Below are 26007 nucleotides of genomic sequence, written 5' to 3' on the forward strand. Positions count from 1 at the left end.
TCCCTCTGCCTATGTCTCTGCCTCTCTCTCTCTCTCTGTGACTATCATAAATAAATAAAAATTTTTAAAAAGTGAATGAAATTTTAAAAAAAATCTTTAAAAAAAGAAAAAAAGTTAAACAGAGTTATCATATAACCCAGCAATTCTACTATTAGATATATAACCAAAATTACAAACATATGTCCACCCATAAGTGTTCACACCATTATTCATAATTGCCAAAAAGTGCAAGTAACACAATGTCCATCAACTGATGAATGGATAGAAAAAATGTGGTATATCCATACAAAAGGATATTATCCAACCATAAAAAGGAATTAAGCATTGTCACATGCTACACCATGGATGAATCTTTTTTTTTTTTTTTTTTTTTTTTTTTTTTACCATGGATGAATCTTGAAAACATTTTGCTTAGTGAAAGAAGTCAGACACAAAAGACTACCTATTATGTGATTCTATTTACATGAAATACCCATATAGGCAAATCCATGGAGACAGAAAGAAGACTGGTAGTTGCCAGGGGATGGTAGAAAGGGGAATTGAGACTGACTACAAATAGGTACGTGGTTTCTTTTTGGCATGATGGGGATATTGTGGAATTTAGTGGTGAGTGCTGCATAACACAATGAATATACTTAAAGTCACTGAACTGTACAATTTTAAATGGTAGGGCAGCCTGGGTGGCTCAGCAATTTAGTGCCGCCTTCGGCCCAGGGCATGATCCTGGGGACCCGGGATGGAGTTCCACTTTGGGCTCCCTGCATGGAGCCTACTTCTCCCTCTGCCATGTCTCTGCCTCTCTCTTCCTGTCTCTCATGAATAAAAAAATCTTTTTTAAAAAGGTAGGTTTGGGGGCATCTAGGTGACTCAGTTGGTGAAGCACCTGCCTTCAGCTCAGGTCATGATCTCAGGGTGCTGGGATCAGAGTTCCAGGTAAGACTTGTTGCCCAGTGGGGAGACTGCCTCCCTCTCTACCTCTGCCCGTCCCCCTGCTCATGCTTTCTCTCCTCCTCTTTCAAATGAATAAATAAAATCTTTTTAAAAAGGGTAGATTTTATGGTATGTGAATTGCAACTCAATAAAAAATTATCATGAATTCTTTACTAAATCAAGTCTCAACTTCTAAGTACATTCCAAGGAACAAAGAAGAGTAAAGATAGCCCTAATGGTGTGGAAAAAAAAAAAAAAACAGTACTAAGAAAACTTCCAGACAATTTTTTTCTTCTTTGAGAGAAAGCTTGACTCTTTTACTTCATTGTTGCCTGGAAAGTCTCATGTAATAGACAAATCCTTCTACTACCCTGAAGCTGGTATCACCAATGAAATAACCCACACTCAGATATAAAGCTCTCAGCCCTAGAGGAGTTCTTGCACACCCGTCATCAGTTCCCCAGATGAGACAACCCTATATTCACACCTCCTGGGATTTAACACTGTGAGATATTTAATTCTGGTCTACTCCCCCAGAGAAACAATACCTTTCCTGACAAAACTACCTCCCTGTTACTGCTCCTGTTTATTATGGGTTTATGTTCTTAGCCGCTATGCACATCTATGACACTAGCCCTGAAGAACTGCCTAGTCTGCTCTTTCATGGCCCACTGTCCTATGTTCTCACACCCAGGCTATAAATCTCCACTCCTGGAATGGCATTTTCCTAAATATATTCTATAAGCCTAAATACATATTTTCTCATTTTTTCTACTTCTCCATAAACCATGTAATATCCATATAATAAAACCATATAACAAAAATATAATGGATGGTTTTATTCTCTATTATTCAAGAGGTCAGCTATTCTATTCTGTTTAAAAATGGAAACTGGGACTGGTCTAGAGGTAAAAGAACTTGACCTTTCATCATTGATCTTGTAGTTTTTAGCTAAGCCACTGGGTGCCACTCTTGTGCCACTACCAAGTTATTTATCACTTAAAAAAAAAAAAAAAAAAAAAAAAAAAAAAAAAAAAAAACCACCTCACCGGAGGGAAACTAATGATCTTGAGTGCAGACAGGTTCTGCTCATGAGTGCCTCTGATCACTCATCTTCCCTGGGCTATATGGTGTGGAACATTCCTATACCAGTCCTATGTGGTAACAAGGTTACTAGGCTTTGGTACCAGGAGAGCCTAGCCTTGCCATTTGCTGACTATGTGATTCTGAGCCAATCAGGAAAATTCTCTAACCAGTTTAGTCATCTATAAAATGGGAAACTACAACCTATTTTTTAGGATCTTTGTAGTATTAAAGTGGAAATCTTGGCACAGATTAAGGATTCAACAAATGTTCCTTTCTTCCAAGACCTATTATGACTACTGGACAAGACCTTGAGTTCACTAGCCATCTGCCAAATTAATTGGGCTATAAATGGCCCTGAGGCTATGAGCCATCACTATGGCAACAGAATGGGGCAAAAGAGGTCATATCATTTCCTTATGAGTTCTCACTGTGATATCAGAAAGGCCCAAGCAAAAGGTCTTCACAGGCTGAACACTTCTGGATCCTACCCACATACATCCTAGGTCCTATGATAATGGCACATGCTTACCCTGAACCCATCCCTAGAAATCTAAAGGTGTGGATAGCTGTAGTGAATGAAGTGAGACGCCCAAAAAGGAATGTCCAAGCCTTGACCCCCAGAACCTATAAATGTGACCTCATTTGGAAAAAAGGGTCTTTTCAAAAGTAATTAAGAATCTTAAGACCATCATGGATTTAGAGTAGGCCCTAAATCCAATGACAGGTATCCTTATAAAAGAGGCAGATGGAAATCTGACAGACATAGGAAAAAAGGGCCATGTGAAGATGGAGGCACAGACTGAAGTGTTGTGGCTGTAAGTCAAGGAACATCTGGAGCCACCAGAAGTTGGAAGGGGAATGGAAGGATCCTTAGAGCCTTTGGAGGAAGCATGGTTCTCCTAAAACTTTGATTTCGGATTTCATCTTTTTTATTTTATTTTTTTAAGTAGGCTCCATGCTGGGCTTGAGATCAAGACCTCAAGTGAGATCAAGAGTCCAATGGCTAGGGCAGCCTGGGTGGGGTGGGGCTCAGTGGTTTAGCACTGCCTTCAGCCTAGGGCATGATCCTGGGGACTGGGGATTGAGTCCCACATCGGGCTCCCTGCATGGAGCCTGCTTCTCCCTCTGCCTGTGTCTCTGCCTCTCTCTCTGTGTGTCTCTCATTAATAAATAAATAAAATCTTTAAAAAAAAAAGTGTTAAAAAAAGAGTCCAAAGGCTAACCAACTGAGCCACCCAGGTGCTCCTGATTTCAGACTTCTAAACTCCAGAGCTGTGAGATAATAAATTTTGGTGTTTTTAAGCTTTAAAGTTTGTGGAAATTTGTTTGTTCAAGTTAGGGACAACAGCTTTCCAAGTTGCAGGGAAACCACTCTTGCTGGAATGGTGGATGCATGCTAAAGTGCTTCCTAGAAGGTACATAAAAGGTGTGGTGAAGGGAGCATTTACGGGGATTCACTCCTGTCCTCTAGCTTTTCTGACTACAAACCAGAGGATAAGCAAATCAATGAGATGCTGTGATCCTTGAGTGTCTGGGCACCTAAACTTCGCCAAACAGGCAAACTAAAGTAGGAGAGGGAGAGAAGTAGAAGTGCAAAAGGCCCTATTATTCTGTCAGAAACAGTTAATTTTTTATAGCAAATTTATTGGAATATAACTTACTTACAATAAACTGCATTTATGTGAGATGTACAATTAAGTTTTGGCACATATACATATTTGTGAAACCATCATCCTAATCAAGATAACAAACATATCCATCACCCTCAAAAATTTCCTCTGACCTTCATGATCATTTCCTCCAACTTTTTTAAAGATTATTTATTTATTTGAGAGAGATAGGGAGAGTGCATGAGTGGGGGAGGTGCTAAGCAGGGAGCCTGATGCTATGTGGGACTCCATCCCAGGACTCCAGGATCATCACCTGAGCTGAAGACAGACATTCAACTGACTGAGCCATCCAGGCACCCTCCCTCTAACTGTTATACTTCCCATCTTTAAGCAAACACTGATCTGTAACTAAAGATTACTTAGTATTTTGAAAAATTTTATATAAATGCAAACAGTATGTACTCTTGTATTGTAAGTGCTTTTTTCCCCTGGATGCTATCACACCTGATCCAATATTTCAAGGTTTTTCATTCAGCATGGCTACCTAGAGATTCATTCATGCTATTGTGCATATCAACAGTTCATTCCTTTTATTGCCAAGTAGTATTCCATTGAATGAACCATTTGTTTATCCATTTACCTGTTGACACTGGGTTGTTTCCAGTTTGGGGTTATACAACAGAGGTGCCATGAACATTAGTATATAAATTTTTGTGTGCACATTTGCTTTCATTTCTCTTGTGTTAATACTTAGGAGTAGAACAGCTGGATCATATGATGTAAATTTTTAAGAAACTGCCAAACTGGGCAGCCCTGGTGGCTCAGCAGTTTAGTGCCGCCTTCAGCCCAGGGCCTGATCCTGGAGACCCGGGATCGAGTCCCATGTCAGGCTCCCTGCACAGAGCCTGCTTCTCCCTCTGCCTGTGTCTCTGCATCTCTCATGAATAAATAAATAAAATCTTTAAAAAAAAAAAAAAGAAAAGAAAAGAAAAGAAAAGAAACTGCCAAACTACTCTCCAGAGTTCTACCGCTTTTTATTCCTACAAATAGGGAATAAGAGTTCCAGTTGGTCCACATCCTTGCCAATACCTGGTGTGGTCAGACTTTTTATTCCAAGCAGGTGTGAAATTGTGCTTCTGACTTGCATTTTCCCTAATGACTAATAATGTTAAGCATCTTTCTTATATGTTTATTTGCTGTTTGTGTATCTTCTTTTGTGAAATGTGTGTTCAAATCTAGTGCACATTTTAAAAGTTGGTTGTTTTCTTATGTTTAGGTTTTGAGGGTTTTAAAGTATTTTCAGGGGGATCCCTGGATGGCTCAGCGGTTTGGCACCTGCCTTTGGCCCAGGGCGCAATCCTGGGGTCCCAGGATCCAGTCCCGCATCGGGCTCTCAGCATGGAGCCTGCTTCTCCCTCTGCCTGTGTCTCTGCCTCTCTCTCTCTCTCTCTATCATAAATAAATAAATAAATCTTTAAAAAAAAGTATTTCCAATATTCTGGTAAGGTTTTATTTTTTTTATTTTTTTTTCTGGTAAGGTTTTAAACTAAAAATTCAATCTCTTTAATAGACAGAACTGCCACATATATAGAGCTCTATTTCTTCTTCTCTTTAATGATTTATTTGTTTATTTATTTTAAAGAGAGAGAGAGAGAGAGAGAACGAGCAGGAAGAAAGACAGAGGGGAAGGAAGAGAAGGAAGAGGGAGAAGCAGACTCGTCACTGAGCAGGGAGCCTGATGTGGGCTCTGGGATCATGACCTGAGTCAAAGGCAGATGCCTAACTAATGGAGCCACTGAAGCGCTCCTAAAGCTATTTCTTTTTGAATGAACTTTAGTAATTTCTGTCCTTCAAGGAATTTGTCCATTTAATCTAAGTTGTCAAAATTACTGAAGTAACATTGTTCATAATTGTCTCTGATGATCTTTTTAATATCTGATGTTATTTCTCTAATTTCTGTAATAGAAAATTGTATCTTCTCTCTTTTATTCTGATTAGTCTGGCTAAATGTTTATCAATTTTATAATCTTCTCAATGAACCACCTTTAAGTTTCATTGATTTTTCCTTACTGTTCTTCTGTTTTCTTTTTTATTCTCTTCCACTCTGACTTTATTATTTAATTTCTTCTGTTTAATTACTCTTCTTGTTCTAGTTTAAATTGGAAGCTGAGATCATTGATTTGGGACCTTTTTCTTTCCTAACATAGGCATTTTTCCCTCTAAGTACTGCTTTAGAGACAGCTCACAGATTTTGATAACTTGCATTTCCATTTAAATTATTTTTCTAATTCTTCTTTTGATTTTGCGTTTGATCCATGGGTTATTTGTGTGTTACTTAATTTCAAAATATTTGGAATTTTCTAGGTATCTTTCTGTCACTGATTTTACTTAATTCCTACTGTAGTCAAAAACATACTTTGTATGACTTGAATCCTTTTAAGTTTATTGAGATGTATTTAATGGCTCAGAATAGGGTCTATCTTGTTAAATGTCCCTTTTGTACTTGAAAAGGATATTCTGCTGTGGTTGGGTGGAGTGTTTTATGGTTATCAGTTAGGTCAAGTTAATTCATTGTGTTATTTAAGACTTCCATAGAAGTCTGATTACTGATTTTCTATCTACTTGTTCTACCAATTGTTAATAGAAGTATACTGAAATCTCCAAATATAATAGGGGATTTGTCTACTTCTCCTTATAATTCCATCAGTTTTTTTCGTTTCTTTTAGAGTTCTCTCAAGGGACACCTGGGTGGCTAAGCAGTTAAGCGTCTATCTTCAGCTCAGGATGTGACCCTGGAGTTCCGGGATCGAGTCCCACAACAAGCTCCCTGCATGGATTTTTAAAGATTTTATTTATTTATTCATGAGAGACAGAGAGAGAGAGAGGCAGAGACATAGGCAGAGTTGGAGAAGCAGGCTCCATGCAGGGAGCCTGATGTGGGACTCCATCCTGGGTCTCCAGGATCAGGCTCTGGGCTGAAGGCAGCGCTACACCGCTGAGCCACCCAGGCTGCCCAATATAAATAAAATCTTTAAAAAAAAATAAAGTTCTCTCAAAAGTTTCATGAATGTTTGGGGTTATTATTTTCATTACATTGTATTGTATTATTCATTATGAAATGACCCTCTCTATCCCTAGTAATATTCTTTGCTCTGAAATCTACTTTATAGCCTCTTCAAGTGCTTCTTTTTTTAAGCTTATTTTTAAGTAATCTCTACACCCAACATGGGGCTCAAACTTAAAATCCTGAGATCAAGAGTTGCATGCTCTACCAGCTGAGCCAGCCAGGTACCCTTCTTAGTGCTCTTTTGATTAGTGATATACCATGGTATATATCTTAAGCATGGTATTATCTTTTTCCATCTTTTACATGTTGAATCTATTTCTGTCTTTATTTTTTTAATTATTTTTTAATTGAAGTTCGATTTCCCAACATATAGTATAACACCCAGTCTTTATTTTAAAGTGGGATTCTTATAGGCAGCATATAGTTGGCTCTTGCTTTTACTTAATCTAACAATCTCTGCCTTTTCATGTAAATAGTTGTAAAGGCCCTTTACATTTAATATAACTGATATAGCTGAATTTACATATATTATCTTGCTAATTGTTTTCTATTTGTCTCATCTGTACTTTGTTCTCTTTTCTTTTTCTGCCCTCTTTTTGATTATTTTTAAAAATAATATGCCCTCTGCCTGATAGGTATAGCCTCTCCTATTATCAACATCCCCCATCCAAATGGTACATTTGTTACAAACAATAAACCTTCATTGACACATCATTATCATTCAAAGTCCATAGTTTACATTAGAGTTTACTTAGTGTTGTATGTTCTATGGCTTTGAGCAAATGTATAATGACATGTATCCACTATTACAGAATCAGAGTAGTTCCACAGCCCTAAAAGTCCTCTGTGCTTTGTATATTAATTCCTCCTTTTCCTATAACTCCTGGAAACCACTGAGTTTTCTTTACTGTCTCCAGAGTTTTGCCTTTTCTAGAATATCATAAGCTTGGAATCATTAAGTGTGTAACCTTTTCATATTGACTTCTTTTATTTAATAACATGCCTTCAAGCTTCCTCTGTGTGTTTTCATGGCTTGATGGCTCATTATTTCTTAGTGCAAAATAATATTCCATTGTCTGGATGTGCCAAAGTTTATTTATCCATTCACCTGCTGAAGGACATCTTGGTTGCTGCCAAGTTTGGCAATTATTAAGAAAGCTGCTATAAACGTCTGTATTCATGTTTCCATGTGAACACAAGTGTTAACTCCTTTGGATAAATACCAAGGAGCATGATTATTGATCACATGGTAAGCATATGTTTATTTTTTTAAGAAACTACCAAACTCTTCCAAAGTAGTTGTATCATCTTGCATTCCTATCAGCAATGAATGAGAGTTCCTATTGTTCCACATCTTTGCCAACATTTGGTGGTGTTAGTGTTCTGGATTTTGGTCATTGATCGAGGGATCTTATTGTTTTAATTTGAATTTCTCTGATGGCATATGATGTGGAGCATCTTTTCATGTGCTTATTTGTCATCTTATGTCTTCTTTGGTGAGGTGTCTGTTAAGGTCTTGGCCTGTTTTAAATTTTTTTTTTTATTGTGAGTTTTTGGATAGTGGTCCTTTAACCATATGTGTCTTTTGAGTTGAATACTTTTTACGACTCCATTTTATCTCCTTTCGTGGCTCAATACCTGTATTATTGTATTATTTCTGATGGTTCCTTTCATCTTTAACTTACCAGTCTACCTTCAGGTAATATTACACCACTCCACAGTATAAGTCTTTACAACAATATATTTCCACTTCTCTCCTCCTGGTTTTTGTGCTGTTGTTGTCGTCATACATTTTACTTTACCATAGCTTATAAACCTCATAATATATTATTGCTATTTTTGCTTTAAAGGGTTAATTATGTATTAAAGAGATTTAAGTAATAAATTTTATATTTATCCATGTAGTCATCATTTTCAGTACTCTTCATTCCTTTGTATAGAATCAGGTTTCCAGATGGTATCACTTTTCTTCTGTTTGAAGGACTTCCTTTACATTTCTCATCTGAATTCTTTTAATTCTTGTATGTCAGAATAAGTCCTTATTGCATCTTTTTTTTACTTTATTTATTTATTTTTAATATTTATTTATTCATAAGACAGAGAGAGAGGCAGAGGGAGAAGCAGACTCCTGGCAGGGAGCCCGATGACGGACTCTATCCCAGGACCCAGGGATCACGTCCTGAGCTAAAGGCAAATGCTCAACCACTGAGCCACCCAGTAGTCCTTCATCATTTTTCTTTTAAAGATATTCTTGTTAGGTAAAGAATCCTAGGTTGAAGGTTTTTTCTTCAGTACTGTAAAGATGTTGCTCCATTTTCTTCTAGCTTATACTGTTTCTGATGAGAAATTTTCTGTAATCCTTATCTTTGTTTCCTTGTAAATAGCTTTCCCCAACCATTTGTTTTCAAGATTTTTTCTTTATCACTGGTTTTAACCAATTTAATTATGATGTGTCTTGGTGCAGTTTTGTTTTATGGGCTTGGTGTTTAAGATTCTTAGATCTGTGCATTTATAGATTCCATCAAATTTGGAAAAATTTCAGCCATTATTCCTCCGAATATATTTTCTGCCTCCATTTTTTCTTCAGATTCCCCAATTATACATATATTTAGGCTACCTGAAGCTGTCTGATAAGTCACAGATGTTCTATGCTTTATTATAATTATTTGGAAAGAAATCTTACCCTTTTAATTAATTTTTTTTGAGAGGTAGAGAGAACAAGCACATGTGCAAGCAGGGGGTGGGGAGGTAGAAGGGAGAGGGAGAGAATCTTAACCAGACTCTGCACTAAGCATGGAGCCCAATGCAGGATTCAATCTCATGACCCTGATATCACAACCTGAGCTGAAATCAAGAGTCAGATGCTTAACTGACCAAGCTACCCAGGGGTCCCTATTATTTTTTTAAAAGGTTTTATTAATTTATTCATGAGAGACACAGAGAGAAGCAGAGACATAGGCACAGTGAGAAGCAGGCTCCCTGCAGGGAGCCTGATACAAGACTTGATCCCTGGACCTCGGGATCACATCCTGAGCCAAAGGCAGATGCTCAACTGCTGAGGCACCCAGGCATCCCAATTACTATTTTAGATCTATTTCATTTCAAAGTTTTTCTATTGTTATGTGTTTCTCCTTAGGTGTCCAATGGGCCATTCATATGATCCAGTCTAATTTCCACCTCAGAGATATCATAATTTTCATCCTTACAGTTAGTTTTGGGTCTTTTTTTTTATACCTTCCACATATCTACTTAATATGTTCAGTCTTTCCTCTAGAACATATGGAATACAGTTATAATAACAACTCTTTTATTGTCTTTGTCTACTAATTCTATCTTCTGTGTCAGTTCTGGATCAGTTTTGATTCAATAATTAATCAACTGATTAAGTTTTCTCTTCACTGTGGGTTGTATAGTCCTGCTTCTCAGCATACCTGTTAATACTGATTGGATGCAAAGCACTGTGAGTATTACCTTGGTGGTTGCTGGATATTTCTAATACTTCTATAAATATTCTTGACCTTTGTTTTGTGATGCTATTGAATTACTTGGAAACAACTTGATTTATGTCTTGCTTCTGTTTTTAAGCAGAGGAGTGTTTATTTGGCAGAGGTTTAATTTTTCTCCATTCCCAAGGCAAGTCTCTTCTTAGTATCCTACCTGATGCTCCATAAAGTACAAACCTTTCCTCTCTAGTTGATAGAAATATTTTATTCAAACCTCCAACAATCACTTTAGGTATGCATTATTCCTATTTTACTGATAAAGAAACTAAGGCTTAGAAAGATTGAATAGCTTCCACAATACCACACAACTAATTAGTGGCAGAAATGGAATTCGAGCAATATCTAGCCATGCTCTTGACCTCTGTGTAATACTATATTCTATAAAATTTTCTTAAACCAGTCTTTCTTGCTGAAAAACTAATCTCAGATTGTGCAATCTAAAGTACCTGCACCTAACCACCCTGTATACAGAGTTCTCACACATCAATATGGAAGATTTCCACCAAAGTACTGATTAATACTTTATACTTACCTGCTTCATCTCACATGAGCAGTAGGGAAGATATCGATGCCAGGTGATCTCATGAAATGATTTATTCAGTTTGGTCCCAAACTCTTGAGTGTCAGCTGCCTAGAATGGGCCAGAGATGGAACATGCTGAATTCTAGTACTGGCAACCAAAAGGAGGGTATCCACAGGATACGAGAAGAGGATGAGACAAATAGGAAAGCAACCCACTGACATCCTTCATATATTGTATTAGGAGTTTCCTTAATTCCTATGGATACAGGAGAAGTAGAGAGAAGGCCTGTGATACTGGGATACTTGGCATGAGACAGGTAGTTGTGGCTCCTATGTCTTCCAATTTCTGTTACTTAAGCAAGATCTTTCACATAAGGCCTTTGTTCTCTTATCTCTATAGGAAATATATATTCCAGAGATCCATCTGTTCATAAAGGGGTTATATAAATTTCTTTCTTCTAAAACAAGTTCCAAGAGAGCAGAGGTTCCACTATATTCAACTAAGGCTGATATAAGAACTTTTCCTCAGAAGTCTTTTAGGGAAGAAAGGAAGAAGATAATATCCATAGGGAATGGGTAATAACCTCTGCTTTTTAGTATAGAATAACAGGATATTAGAGTTTAAGGGGACAAGAGTAATCATCTAATACAACATACTAATTATATAGATGAGAAAACTGAAATCCAAAAAGAAGAAATGACCCATCTAAGATCTCATGGCTTGTTAATACAAAACTTAGGGCTGACCTTAGGAATGCCAATACAGCATTCTTATTGACCCTGTGCTATCCACATGATCCAGAAAGCTGAAGCTGTAGGATGCACTAGATTATAAAGATGTTATACTCTTAGACCTAGTAATTCCACTTATAGAGATTTATTCTGGGAAATAATTCAGAAGAGGAAAGTTATCACACAGAGGTATTAACTGCAATATTATTTATAATGGCAAAAAGAATATAAGCAACTTAAATGCCTATCATTAGGGAAATGGTTCATTAAATTAGATTAAACCAGTGCAGTGGAATTAGGTAACTAATACAAATTCTAAGACAGTTGAAATGGCAGGAAAATGTCAAATTATATATGAATATAGAATATTTTGGTTACAATATCCAACATAACTTATATGAGATAATATGCAAAAATTTTAAATTATAGTGATAAATATTAGCTATTTTAAATTTTGAATGTATCATACTATTTTTCAAGAAAAAAGTACAAAAAAAATAAAGCAAAAGATATGGAATGAATGGGTCACCCCACTGATAATACCAACTGGTCAGCACACATTCCTTAAAGGTAAGAAAGAAACTAATATTTATTCAGTACCTACCATGTGCTATGCATGTTCACACTTAGCCCTCACCCTTGTAATAACCCACTGAGGTACTATTATTTTTTCCAATGTATAGATGAAGCTCAGAGAAATTAAGTACAGGCTTGAGTCCACATAGCCAGTAAGTAAATAAGCCAAGAATTGAACTTACGTCTTTGATCTCAATTGTTACACTATTCCATACTGCCAAATACGTGTAATACATAAGGCTACTCAGTTACTTCCAATGTTTTCTGTCACCATGAGGTAACAAAACATTCTTCAACAGAGAACTGGGAATCACTGATCTAGTCTTAGCTCTAACTGTAACTAGCTTTGTGACCTAAAGCAAGTAGAAATTTTAGGTAACTTATTTTCTCATTTATAAAATAGTATACATATACTATCCATTCAATAAATATTTCTTAAAAGACCACAGGCCTATACTATGTAGGATCACAGTATGAGAAAATGAAATAATGTTTCTAAAAACTCTGAACATATTCCTATGATAGGTAGTAGAATATCATTAAAATTCTGGCAGTGTTAAGCAGCCCCAATTTCCTACTAACTTGAAGAGTCTGGAGACAGATCTTTCGGAAGCTACTGCTGGTGCTTCCAGTCACGATACTCATGATGGAATTTACAGCCACTGAGAGTGAGGCCTGCAATTTCTGATGATCCTAAGAAATATAACAAGTAAGCAGAGATGACTGTTTATAATAATCCCAAGCTGCTGGGTCAGAGAATCCCAAAGGAATTAAAGATTTCAGTAGGAGCAGAATTTCAACAATTCTTCCCCCTCTATCAACAATGCTTAGTGAGATCACACCATATATAAAGGACAACTTTACTCTTAGTGGTTGTTATTTCCCTGAAAGGGGGGCCATATGAAGTTAAGCAATATGTTGCCAAAAGTACACAGGACAGAAGAAATCAGAAAGTCATATAGGAAGAGAAAGTGATGTTAGAAAGCATTAGGAAATGAGGGAAGAATGTAAGATTTAGTGAAGCAGTAGTTCCAGAAGTATATGTGGGAAGGGAAGATAGATAAGGAAGAGGCTCATTATTAGTCATTTTTCTATATTATTTTGTCCCCATTTACTCAAATTCATCTATTAGGAGATAAGACTGGTTACAGTGACATATCCTAAGTTAAAGCTTGAGTTCCTAGGCAAGAGGCAGTGTAAGGATCAGCCAAGGTGACAAAAGAGGAAGAGGCATTAAGGGAGGGCTCTTAGGCTTTGTCATATTCTCTGGTTCTTTTTTCTTAGAGACAGTAGGAGAAAACAAGTAATGAATCTCTTATTACCTTAGCCTGGTAATGTTGCTCCAAGGCCTGGTCCACAGCAACTTGGATGGAATCTTGCACTACACTGTGGCTCTCTGTGAGGATGGTACTGAGATGAGCAGTGAGCAATGTGTAGACTCCTAAGGGAAGGAAAAATATTGGTAACCTTGAGTGAGAATGGCCACTTCAAGACTGCTGTTATGTGCTATGAGTCAAAGTCTCTAGGAACAAGAGGCCACTTTTGCCTATCCACAAATAATTACTTTTTTAGATGAAACCAAAACCAAAACCACTAACTCAGCAACTTTCAAACCCACCGAGTTCCACTTACAAATGAAAGAAAGCTTCGAAAATTAATGTGAAGGTTGACATTATTTTTGAAGAAACAAGCAAGGGATCTTGTTTAATTCATATCAGAAACAGAAATATATACCACATACTATAAAAAATGATACTGGTGACTCTCAAAGGATAGGAGAAGGAGGAAGAGGAAAAGCCTCCTGGAGAGTGTGTTTATCCATTCCTGTGTGAGCATCACTGTTGTGATGAGCCAGTGTTATCATCAAGGTCTCAATCCTTTCATGTATGCTGTGATACAGAAAAAGTTAACACTCACAAAGATGACTCTGAGACTGCTTGTATAAAGTCTTTTAAAATGGGGGCTATTTCTGTAAAGTAACCATAGGCACCACTGCTCAGCAGAAAAGCTAACAGGTAAGAATGATAGGCAAAATATGTCATCTAACAATAGGCTAGCAGCACTGATGACCCAGAGGCTACAGACATAGGAAGACAATTTCACTTTATACTTGAGAAAATATTTTTCTTTCTTTTTTTTAAGGTTTATTTATTTATTCATGAGAGATACAGAGAGAGAGAGGCAGACACAGGCAGAGGGAGAAGCAGGCTCCGTGCAGGGAGCCTGATGTGGGACTCGATCCCGGGACTCCAGTATCATGCCCTGCACCGAAGGCAGGCGCTCAACTGCTGAGCCACCCAGGGATCCCAAGAAAATATTTAATTAACTCTTCCTTTTTCAGTGTTTTTTCTATTCTCTCCTGCATAGTCTGTTCAAAGGCACTACGGTGAAGCAGCCTACAGCTGGCTGGTTTTCTCAGGGCTGCATTAAAAATGCAAACCAGAAGGTACCTTTTCTACTCCAAGGCACCATGATGCTTTCCCAGAAAGGAATGTAAAATGTGGTCTACTCAAAGGGGTCTGAGGAACATAGATTCTAGAGTGAATTCTACCACTTATTGGTGACCAAGTCCCCTCACTTTTCTCACTTCAAAACTAAAATTGGCTTTATACCACCTGCTCTAACAGGCATGTCATGCAGACAAACTGAGACAGTATCTATGAAGTGTTTTGAAATGTATATTGCAATATTCAAAGGGAAAATATCACTATTGCTATGATGCTATCATATGGATTACTGTTTTCTATAGTTTGGTGCTAAGAATAGCTTCAAGAAATCAGTTAGACCCCTTCAGAAAGCAGACATTTAATTAAAAAGCTACAAGTTTGTTCCCCTAAAACTGCTGATACTACCAGATGCCTTTAACGTTGTAGCAAAATAATGAGTTAATCATAGAAAAGTTACCATGACAAGGTGGGCAGGAGGCCAGTTAAGTGATTTTTTTTAAGACACATGGAAACAGACTGTAGTTCTGCACAATCTGTTTCCTAAAAGTAGCTCTAGAGAAAGCTTTCAAGGATATGAGAAAGGATAAGGGAAAAAAAGATAAAATTACTGTATCTCTAACCATATATTTATATCTACCTTCCTTTACCATACATCCTTTTTCAAAGGCTAAACTACCAGATGTGTAAGGAAATTTGAAAAGATACAGAGGATGAGGGTGTATGGGTGGCTCAATTGGTAGAGTGGTTGGCTCTTGATTTTGGCTCAGGTCATGATCTCGGGGGTTCTGGATCAAGCCCAGCATCATTGTCACTGGGCTGTATTCTCAGTGGGGAGGCTGTTTTAGGGTTTTTTCTCTCTCTCTGCCTCTCCCCCTGTGTTCCCTCCCCCACTCTTTCTCAAATAAATAAACCTTTTTTTTAAAGTTAGTATGTTTTTTAATGCAGTGATGAACTTCTATTTAGTCCAATATTGAGTGTCATTACCTGAAATGCTATAGGGTCAAACCAAACAGATGTATAAACTATCACAGTACTACAAAAATGACAGAAAACACTTTTTTTTAAAGGAATTGGAGTTCTTTAGGTGTGTTCAATAGGAATCAGAAAATGGTGTCAGACTTTATGTCATCCTAGGGAAGACTGAACGTGGTAATTCCCTCTAGCAGACCTCAAAAAAACCCCAAAACCAAAACCAAAAAACAACCAACAAAAAAACCCTGCCAAAAGATAGTATATCTTAAGTCTTAAGAGGGTCTTTAGACTTGGAAGGGACTTTGTGGCATCTAGTCTAACAATTTCATGTTAAATATATGAAAAAGGAAGATCAGATGATGTTTGTGACTTGTTTCCCAAAAATCACCAAGGAATTTGGTAGCAGAACTAAAATTAAACCCAGCTTTGTTGACTCCACCCTAAAGTCGTTTCCACTATACTAAGAGGCTTCTCTTATCAGCCTCTGTCCACTTGAGTGCAGGCCAAGTAACAACCCTAGGCATCCTCATTTTGTCCTCCCTGATGGAAGCCTCATTAGTTTGGGTCTCTTCTTCTTCTCAATCTCTCTCTCTCTCTTTTTTAAGATTTTATTTATTCATGAGAGACACAGAGAGAGACAGGCAGAGACATAGGCAGAGGGAGATTGATGTGGAACTCAATCCCAGGACCCTGGGATTACAACCTGAGCCAAAGGTAGACAGATGCTCAACCACTGAACCACCGAGATGCCCCAGTTTGGGTCTCTCCTATGCTCCCATTCTATGGCCTTGATGAATGAAACAGCGGAGCAACAGCCAACAACAGCTCTTCAAATAAAGAGTTGTAAGCCAGAGCCCAGGAAAGCAGTGCGCTTCTTGCCTAAACAATATATAATCCTGGGAAAAGACTGGAGAAGCATAGAAGGCAGGCAGTAGGAAGAACTCCACAGCTGACAACAGTTTGTTCAATAAATAGCTGGCACCAGTCAACATGAGCTCTTCTGATCCGGGGATATAAGCTGTCTCATTTCTCTCATGATTCAGTAGGAGCAGGCCACACCAAACAGCACTGGAATGGCTGGAGAGTAGAGTCCCAAGAAAAAAACACTGGCTCACAGAGAAAGAACACAGGAATATATCAGAAGCATCAAAAGGGAGGCTTATGAGCCTTTCTTTAGATATTTGTAAGCTCCACTTCTTGCTACTTACTTCCCTCTAAGTTTAGGAGGGCATTGAGAAACACTTAAATTTGGGGTACCTGGGTGGCTCAGTCAGTTAAGTGTTTACCTTCAGTCCAGATCATGATCCCAGGGATGGCACCCTGGGATGCAGCCCTGGAAGGGAGCCCTGTATTGGGTTCCCTGCTCATCAGGGAGTCTGCTTCTCCATCTCCTCCTCTCCTCCCTGCTCTCTCAAATAGATAAATAAAATCTTAAAAAAAAAGAAACACTTAAATCTATATCTCAGGGCTTATTGGATTAAAATGCACAAGCCAAATACTGTTCATACTCAGTGTTTTTCAAACTTTACTATATTTATAAATTACCTGAGAATCTTGCTAAAAATGCAGATTCTTGAGCTATACCGTATGTTTACATTATAACAAAATACTGAGTTAATCCTTGGCTCAGCACATTTTCAAATACTGCAGGTGATTCTGACTCATGGACCACTAAACAGAACCTTTTTGATAACAAGTTATCTTAAGCAAGGACAATTTCCAGAGGTTTATGAGGCAATCACATAAAGTCATTCACACCAATATACTCCCATACCTCCTTATATTGTAGTTGAGATGCTGTATCAAGGCCAAGTAAGGCCAATAACATTTTTTGAGTCCACCTGGAAAAGCAATAATGTGGTGGACAGTTCTCAGGCCTGAGCTTTAAAAACGTACTGATATCTGAGTCTTGCCTCAGGCCAAGGAATTCATAATCCCTGGGGGTGAGGTCTGAACATTTCTTAGAAGTTCCTCAGGTACATATCATGCAGCTAAGGTTGAGAACCACTCATCTGAAGTAACAGACCGTAGAGAGCATTATAGGAAGTATCCACTGATATCTGGCCAATTAAATCTGGGAATGTCATCATTTAAGTGATGTTTCAAGATACAAACCTTTTCCATAGAGCATATCATTTGTTTAACTTATTTAAGCAAGGTTTTTCATTAAAATTCATTATTCTACAGAAATATATGTAATTCAGATTATGTGCATTATATATAGTCTCCCTTTCTTTACTCTCTTAACATTTAAGCACACCCAAACTAGCAGCCCCTATACCTACTCCATAGTTCTGTTTGCTGGACTGGAAATCCGCTCTGAAAATCCACAAAGAGAAAAAGCAGCAGAGTTTGTCCCTGGGAGTCCGTATTCTGAGACTGATCTCTCTCACTGGATTCCACCTGATAACTCACATCTGGAAGCACCAAATCTAGAGGACAAGATATTACACTGTAGTCTAAGATAAGTAAAGCCCTCAGAATGATAAGTGAATAAAGAACCTATGCCTCAAACAAAGAAGGATGTGAGACAGATTGAAATTTGAACACTCCCTTCTCCTCCTGAACCTGTTTCTCTATCCATATGATGGAAGCAAATAATAGAGACTCACAGAAGGAACATAAAAATAACAACTGGGTGTGCAAAATGCAAACCAAACAGCACTCCTTAGAATTTACTGGGAAACATTAATACATTTATTCATTCCCCATACAACTTTCTAAGATAGCTATCGCTAGTAAGAGGCAAGAGGTCAGCAGTGCCTGGGTGACTCAGTCAGTTAGGCCTTTGGCTCAGGTCCTGATCCCAGCGTCCTGGGATTGAGCCCCCATTGGGCTCCCGGCTCAGCGGGGAGCCTGTTTCTTCTTCTCCCTCTGTCCCTCCCCCTGGTTGTGCTCTCCCTGTTATCTCTTTCAAATAAATAAACAAAATCTTTAAATTAAACAAAAGGCAAGAGGTCAGAGTCAAGTTTGAGTAATGATAAGGACAACAGCTAATTTGTATTAAATGCTTACTACATGACACTGTGTTAAACTCTTCACATGAACTATCTAAACATTTAGACTTCACAACAGCACTATGTCATAGGACCTATTCTTAGGTCACTTTACAGATAAGAGGTACAAATAGGTTAAATACATTGTCCAACACGATGGAACTGATTTTAGACTCAAAGTCTGCATTCTTAACCACATTACTATGTTATATTTGTATTCCCAAGTAATCTGATGCCCTACAGTCACTTTTTAGCACCTTGATCCTTTAGAATACAATAATGATAGTCCTAAATTCCACCCAGATCCATATGGAGAATATCTCCATGTGGATTCTGGTTCTGTCCTTGAGAGCAATGAGGGAGAGAAGGAGATGAAGGGACATTTTCTATATTACTTATTTCCAAAGTTAACTGAGCAAGTTCAGGCATCACAAATTGGCGAAAAATGAAGGAAACTGACAAAGCATGAAAATAAAAATGAATGAGAAAAGGAAACACAGAGAGCCTTAGAGTAGAGATTCAAAAATTCTAATGGCAGGACATCCTACTTGTTAAGATCAGGCATTCTTTCTTCCCCAAAAAACTCACTTCTATAGACCCTATTCATTGATTTTAGTGGGGGGGATCTATCTCCTGGATCTGAATGCCTGTTTCCCTCCCCAAGTTAGGGAAGTTCTCAGCTATGATTTGTTCAAATACACTTTCCGGTCCTCTGTCCCTTTCGGAGCCCTCTGGAACCCCAATTAAAGGTAGATTTTTCCTTCTGAGGCTGTCATTTATTTACCTTAGCCTTTCCTCATGGTCTTTTAATTGTTTTTCTCTTTTTTCCTCAGCTTCCTTCCTTGCCATCAACTTGTCTTCTATGTCACTCACTCTTTCTTCTACTTCATTAACCCTCATCGTTAGGACTCCAGTTTGGATTGCATCTCATTTAATTGATTTTTCATTTCGGCCTGATTAGATCTAAATTCTGCAGTCATGAAGTCTCTTGAATCCTTTATGCTTTTTTCCAGAGCCACCAGTAGCTTTATAATTGTGCTTCTGAACTGGCTTTCTGACATCGAATTGTAATCCAAATTCTGTAACTCTGTGAGAGAGTACTGTTTCTGATTCTTTCTTTTGTGTGGGTTCTTTCTAATCATTTTGCTCAGTGCAGAGTGGCTAAAAATGAGTTGTACTTGTTAGAAGCACAAACTCTTCTCTCTGTAGCGTTCTAGCTGTTCTCTCTTTAAATCTCAGGCCGAATTCATAGGTTTTCAGGATGATTTGAAAGTTATCAAAAAAAAAAAAAGAAAGAAAGAAAGAAATTATCTAGGTAAGTTGGTGGGGACAGGTGACTTGGGGACCCAGCTCTTCCACCATCTTGCTCCGCCCCCTACAGACCCTATTCAAAGACACCCTCCTTTCATTGCACACTCTGTAACAACTACCAACTCAATAAAAAAAAAAATCCTTACTCTGAGGCTTCCTTCTCAGAGAAGATTCTATCATTCTCCCTGATATACTTCTCCATCCCAGGAGGCTTCAGTCTTCTCATACCAGTCACCGCTCTAGAATGCCTCTTCCTCACTGGTCACCTTCCTCAGGATCCAGTTTACCAGACTACCTTCTAAATTTCAAAGGATTCTAGCTAATGGTCATCAAGCTCAAGACTGTAAACCTCCTAAATATCACCTCATGGTTTCATATTCCTACTTTCCTGTTTTACTTTTTGGTTCAGTTATTAAGTGTCCAACTCTCAGCATGATTCAAAGTTAATGAATTAGGCTTTACATGAAAACTACAGCTAGTTTCCTAGGTTCATTACTACTTGGTTTATACCCCTGCTTTGTATTTATATGGTGTTTTCATCTTTTAAAGTAATTTTATATGGATTTTTTATGTCATTAGGAGATATTTCTCTTACACAGTATTTCAATGATGTTAGTAACCCTTCTAAAACCCCACAGTGACAGATTAAGATACAACAGAAACCTTCTGAACAAGTTCTTACAAGATAAAGTTTTCTACTTGACTATATCAAGAGGTCCAGGAAGAGAGGAAGCTGTAGAGGAAGTGAGAGGAAAACCAGCATAAATATGTAATGCCAAAATACTTAGGCTCTAATGCAGCTTTGCCTATTGACCTGTTGTGGACTTCATACCAGCAGCCCCCAACCTAAGTCCCCAACCTACCAGCAGCCCCCAACCTAAGCCATCGGATCACCATGTCCCATTTTTTTTGTACACCTGCTATTTATATTTCCTTGCATTTCTCTGATATTCTCCAGGTTTCTTTATTCCTGTGAAAAGAGAGGGAAATATACCTCTATCCAAGCTGAGATCCAAATTGGGCACCATACACAAGTGGTATTTCTTCCAGTCAATGAAATAACAGATATCTTTGAAGACAGTAGTATTTGGCTGCTCCTGACTTGGCAATATCAGAGGCAGACCTGAAGGTCCATACAGAAATATGTATAGTTGCTAAAGAAAAGTATTAGATTTTAGTTTTTTATGACTATGTATTCATTTGCATAAAACAAACATAACACTGACCTGGTTCACACTCCTAGAAATAAACTAGGGTGCTAGAGGATTATATATTAAGCCTTTCCACATTGAATATAGGTGTGAGGCACCAGAGATCCACTAGAATCCCTAGAAATTTATTTTATTTTTTTAATTTTTAATTTTTAAGATTATATTTTTTATTTATTCAGAGAGAGAGAGAGAGGCAGAGTCACAGGCAGAGGGAGAAGCAGGCTCCATGCAGGGAGCCCAATGTGGGACTCAATCCCAGGTCTCCAGGATCATACCCCGGGCTGCAGGAGGCGCTAAACCACTGCACCACCGGGGCTGCCCTCCCTAGAAATTTAATCTGGGTGTAAGTGTGTGTTACAGGTATAGTATTGGTACAATTAGTTTATTTTTTCATCTTACTCATTTCATCATAGGTTTTTTTGTGGTACTACAGACTAAACACTGTACTAAGTTCAGAGAACACAAAGATGAATATTAAGATTTAATATCTACCGTCAAGTTATCATATTTATAGTATTGGAGATATATATAAAAATTAGTAAAATATGGCAGGATACACGCTAGAAGTATATACAAAGAAATATCTTTCAGGAAGTATTTGAGTGTATTCAGATAAAGAAGGAAATTCCTTGTCCTGGGACAACTGGGTGGCTCAGCCTTTGACTCAGGGCTTGGGTCTCACATTGGGCTCCTGTGGAAAGCTTGCTTCTCCCTCTGCCTGTGTCTTTGCCTCTTTCTCTGTCTCTCATGAATAAATAAATAAATAAAAATCTTAAAAAAATAAATTAAAAAAAAGAGAAATTCCTTATCCTCCCTAAGCATTTTCTCTAACCAAGACCAAGGGGGTCAGGCCTCTAAAATGCTTTCCTTCTCTTGATTTCACTACAACCCTCGCTCGCCCTTTAACCCAGGGATTCTCCACCTTAGCACTACTGGCACTTTGGGCCAGATAATTTTTTATTGTAGGGGCTGTCCTGTGCACTGTAGGATGGTTATCAGTATCCCTGGCCTCTACCCACTAGGTGCCAGTAGCACCCCAAGTCATGACAGTCAAAAATGTCCCCCCAATATTCCCAAATGTCCTCTGGGGGCAAAATTATCCAGTTAAGAATACTTAACCCTTTTTATCCCCTGAACCAAGGCTAAAGAAACAAGAAATATATTTTCCTTTATCTTTTTTTTGTTTCATCCTCTTTTTATAGGGTAAACATGAGGAATGCCTGGGTGGCTCAGTGGTTAAGCATCTGCCTTCAGCCCAGGGTGTGATCCTGGAGTCGCGGGATTGAGTCCCACATCAGGCTCCCCACATGAGCCTACTTCTTTCTCTGCCTATGTTTCTGCTTTCTGCCTCTCTCTCTCTCTCTCGAATAAATAAATAAACAAATAAATAAAATCTTTTTAAAAATTGGGTAAACATGAAGTATTAAGTGTGAAGATTAAAATCCTTACCCAGTAGGTACTGGGTAAATCACAGCAGGACAAAGGGAGACAGTACCCATAAATGAAGTCTCTATCACAAATCTAAGACATTTACACAGGAGCTAAGGCCAATACATTTACTGTTTAGAGCCAAGGGAGCTTTGATGCACTGCAAACTCAGGAAGAGTGGGGTGTTTGAAGAGTCAAAATGTGTGAATGTCTTTTAATTGGGTTGTTGAAACTATTACATATAAATACTGGTATGGTTAGGTTTAGCCTACCATCTTGTTAAGTGTTTTGCATTTATTTGTTCCTTATATTTCCCTCTTTTCTATTTTTGGGTTTCTATTTTGGACTGGGTGTTTTTTACAATTCCATCTTATCCCCTTTTTGGACTTCTTAGTTACAATTCTTTGTTGTAGTAACTTAGGGATTGCTTTAGGCTTTATAGTATAAACTTTTAGTTTATCCTGTCTACCTCAAATGATATTATAATAGACATTATAACAATCATTTTCCTTTTGCCTGAGCATTTAACATTTCTTATAATATAGATCTGCTGGTGATGAAATCTTTTGTACATCTGAAAAATTATTTTGCCTTCATTTTTAAAAAATATTTTCTCTTGATATAGAATCCAGGTTAAGTTTTCTTTTCTTGTATTATTTTACAAATGTTGCTTCAGGCATCTGTGTGGTTCAGTCAGCTAAGTGTCTGATTCTTAATTTCAGCTCAGGTCATGATCTCAGGGTCCTAAGATGGAGCCCTGTGCTGGGTTCTACACTCAGTGGGGAGTTTGCTGGAGATTCTCTCTCCCTCTCCCTGCCACTCCTGGTTTCTCCCTCTCTAAAATAAATAAATAAATCTTAAAAAATAAAAAAGATTCTCCATTTCCCTCTACCCCTCCACCCCTGCTCCTGTGATCTTAAAAAAACAAAAAATAAAATAAAAACATTGCTTCACTTTCTCCTAGTTTCCAGTGAGAAATCTGAGGTAATTCCTCTCTTTGTTCCTCAGTATGTTAATATGTCCTTTTACCTCTAGCCGCTTTTAAGGTTCTTCATTATTGGCCTTAACCAATTCAATTATAAATGTGTCTTGATATAATTTTATTCATGTTTGTTATGTTTAAAGTTTGTTGATCTTCTTGGATCTGCAGGTTTATACTTTTCATCAAATTTGGAAATTTGGGGGACAGTATTTCCTCAAATATTTTATCTGCCCTCCCTCTCTGTAGGAATCCAATTATATGTCACCAAATGAGGCCATGAGATGTTATCCCAAGTTCAGAGAAGCCTTGTTTACTTTTTTAGTCTGTTTGTTTCATTTTAGTTTCTATTGTTGTCTTTAAGTTCACTAATCTTTTCTTCTGCAATGTGTACATCTGCCACTAACCTCATCTAGTGTATTTTTATCCTAAAAATTGTAATTTCTATATTTAGATATTTATTTGGGTGTTTAAGATTTTTACTTATTTATTCATGAGAGACACAGAGAGAGAAGCAGAGATACAGGCAGAGAGAGAAGCAGTCTCCCTGTGGGGAGCCCAATGCAGGACTCAATCCCAGGACCCCGGGATTGAGACCTGAGCCAAAGGCAGGCAGTCAACCACTGAACACCAAGATGCCCCTATTTTGGGTGTTTGTTATATCATTTGTGTCTTTACTTAATATGTTCAATTTTTTCCTCTCACTTCTTGAATATGTGGATATAGTTATACCTGTCTTAATGTTCTTATTTACCAATCCTATCACCTGTATAATTTCTGGGCAGTTCTCATTGACTGATTTTTCTTTCTTTTATTATGGGTCCTATTTTCCTGCTTATTTGCATGCTATATAATTTTTTATTGGATGTCCAGCATAGTAAAGTTTATCTGGTTGAATGCAGGACATTTTTGTATTCCTATAAATGTTCTTGAACTTTTTTCTAGGATACTATAAAGTTACCTAGGAACAGTGTGAGGCTTTTGGAACTTACTTTTAAGCTTTGTTAGGTGGGACCAGGGTAGTCTACACACTAGGGCTAACTTCTCCATTATATTCAGTCAAACTGTTCTTAGCACTCCCAACTGATGCTTTATGAAATATGAGGTTTTACATACTGCCTGGTAGGAACAGAATCCATCCCCAGCTCTGTGTGTACTCCAGGAATTCTCCTCTGTCTGGAGCACTCTCTGTAAATTTGTCTCTTACAGTTCTAGCTGCCTGGACCTCCGTAAACTTTGTCTTCTCAACTCAGAGAGATCCTCTAGAGTCTAGTTGTGTATACCCTCCTTGTGAACTTCTCTCTAGGTAATACAGTGGTACAACACAGGGTTTGTTTCTCCTCTCTCTCTAGACCCACTGTCCTGTACTGTTGTTTATATAATTTGTCCATTTTTTTAGTTGTTCAAGGTAGGAGACTGGATCCAGTCCCTGTTATCTGTTCACGGCTGGAAGTACAATTTCTGAAATCCTCTGACATGATCTCATGGACTTCGATAGTGTCTTTGCTTTCTGGCTCAGCACAAGATATTCAGGCTCATCCTGTACATTTCTACTTTAGGCCTGGAATCAGTCATTCCACCTTTTTAGTGAGCAAAGACAATTAGAGAATACATTCTGGGTACTAGGAGTGCTCATTGCTCCTAAGTTTGTTTGTTTGTTGTTTGTTTAGCAGATAGCGCTAAGAAATACATAATTTCAGAAGTCAGGAAACTTGGGAGTATACATTGGTATCTTCAGTTCCACTTTAAGATTACTTAAAATTTTTTTATTTTAAAATAAAAAAATATTGCTTTGAATTTATACTCATATATCTGCAGTCTTATGCTAAAAATTTTGGTTTCCAACTATGTTATCATAATTACTTGCTTTATAATAAGTATGCATACAGTAATTTCAGTACAATCCCAATGTTATTAGTAAGAATAAAGTCCACTAAATAAATTTCAAGAGTGCTTATACAATCCACTTCATCCTTAGAATATATCCCACCAAGAATATATGTCAAAACATTATGTTCTGGGGCACCTGGGTGGCTCACAGCTTATTAAGCATCTGCCCTCCACTCAGGCCAAGACCACAGAATCCTGGGATCCAGCCCTGTATCAGGCTCCCTGCTTCTTCCTCTCCCTTTGCCCCTCCCCCTGCTTGTGTTTTCGCTCTCTGTCAAATAAACAAATAAAATCTTAAAAAAAAAAAAAAAAACTGTCCTAAAGTCAGTTGAATTCTTCTTACTGTATGAATTATGACATTAATGTATATAGGTATGTTCATTATCTTTTGAGAAATACTTTTATTGGGTATGGGATTCTAGTGTGGTGATATTTTTAATTTCAGGATATTAACACTATTAAACTACTACATCCTGTTGGTATGGGGAAGTTAGCTGTCAATTTGTTTCTCTTTTGAAGAAAATCCATCTTCCTTAGCTGATTTTTCTCCTTATTTTTTATTTTTTACAGGTATAGGTATCTTTTAGTTTATCCTGCTTGATTATTAAGATCTGAAATCTGTTTTAGTTGCTTTAGGCATTAATTCTTCAAAGACGTTCTGCCACATTTTCTCTCTTCTCCTTTGGGACATGGATTAAATGTACATTAAATGGTCTCACTGTTTCTTCTCATCTGTTAACCTCTCTT

At 37.7% G+C, this 26007-nt stretch overlaps 1 protein-coding gene across 1 annotated transcript in view; it reads right to left on the reverse strand.

Annotated features, from left to right (window-relative positions):
• Positions 1-26007, reverse strand: part of C18H11orf80 (chromosome 18 C11orf80 homolog) — a 104648-nt gene that overhangs the window by 7154 nt on the left and 71487 nt on the right. Inside the window, 5 exon segments of the mRNA XM_049096851.1 lie at positions 10729-10827; positions 12609-12719; positions 13349-13467; positions 17731-17877; positions 20747-20897. Of these exon segments, the coding sequence (XP_048952808.1) occupies positions 10729-10827; positions 12609-12719; positions 13349-13467; positions 17731-17877; positions 20747-20897 (627 nt within the window).

Source organism: Canis lupus, chromosome 18 (assembly GCF_003254725.2).
Source record: "Canis lupus dingo isolate Sandy chromosome 18, ASM325472v2, whole genome shotgun sequence".
NCBI classification, from domain to species: domain Eukaryota; kingdom Metazoa; phylum Chordata; class Mammalia; order Carnivora; family Canidae; genus Canis; species Canis lupus.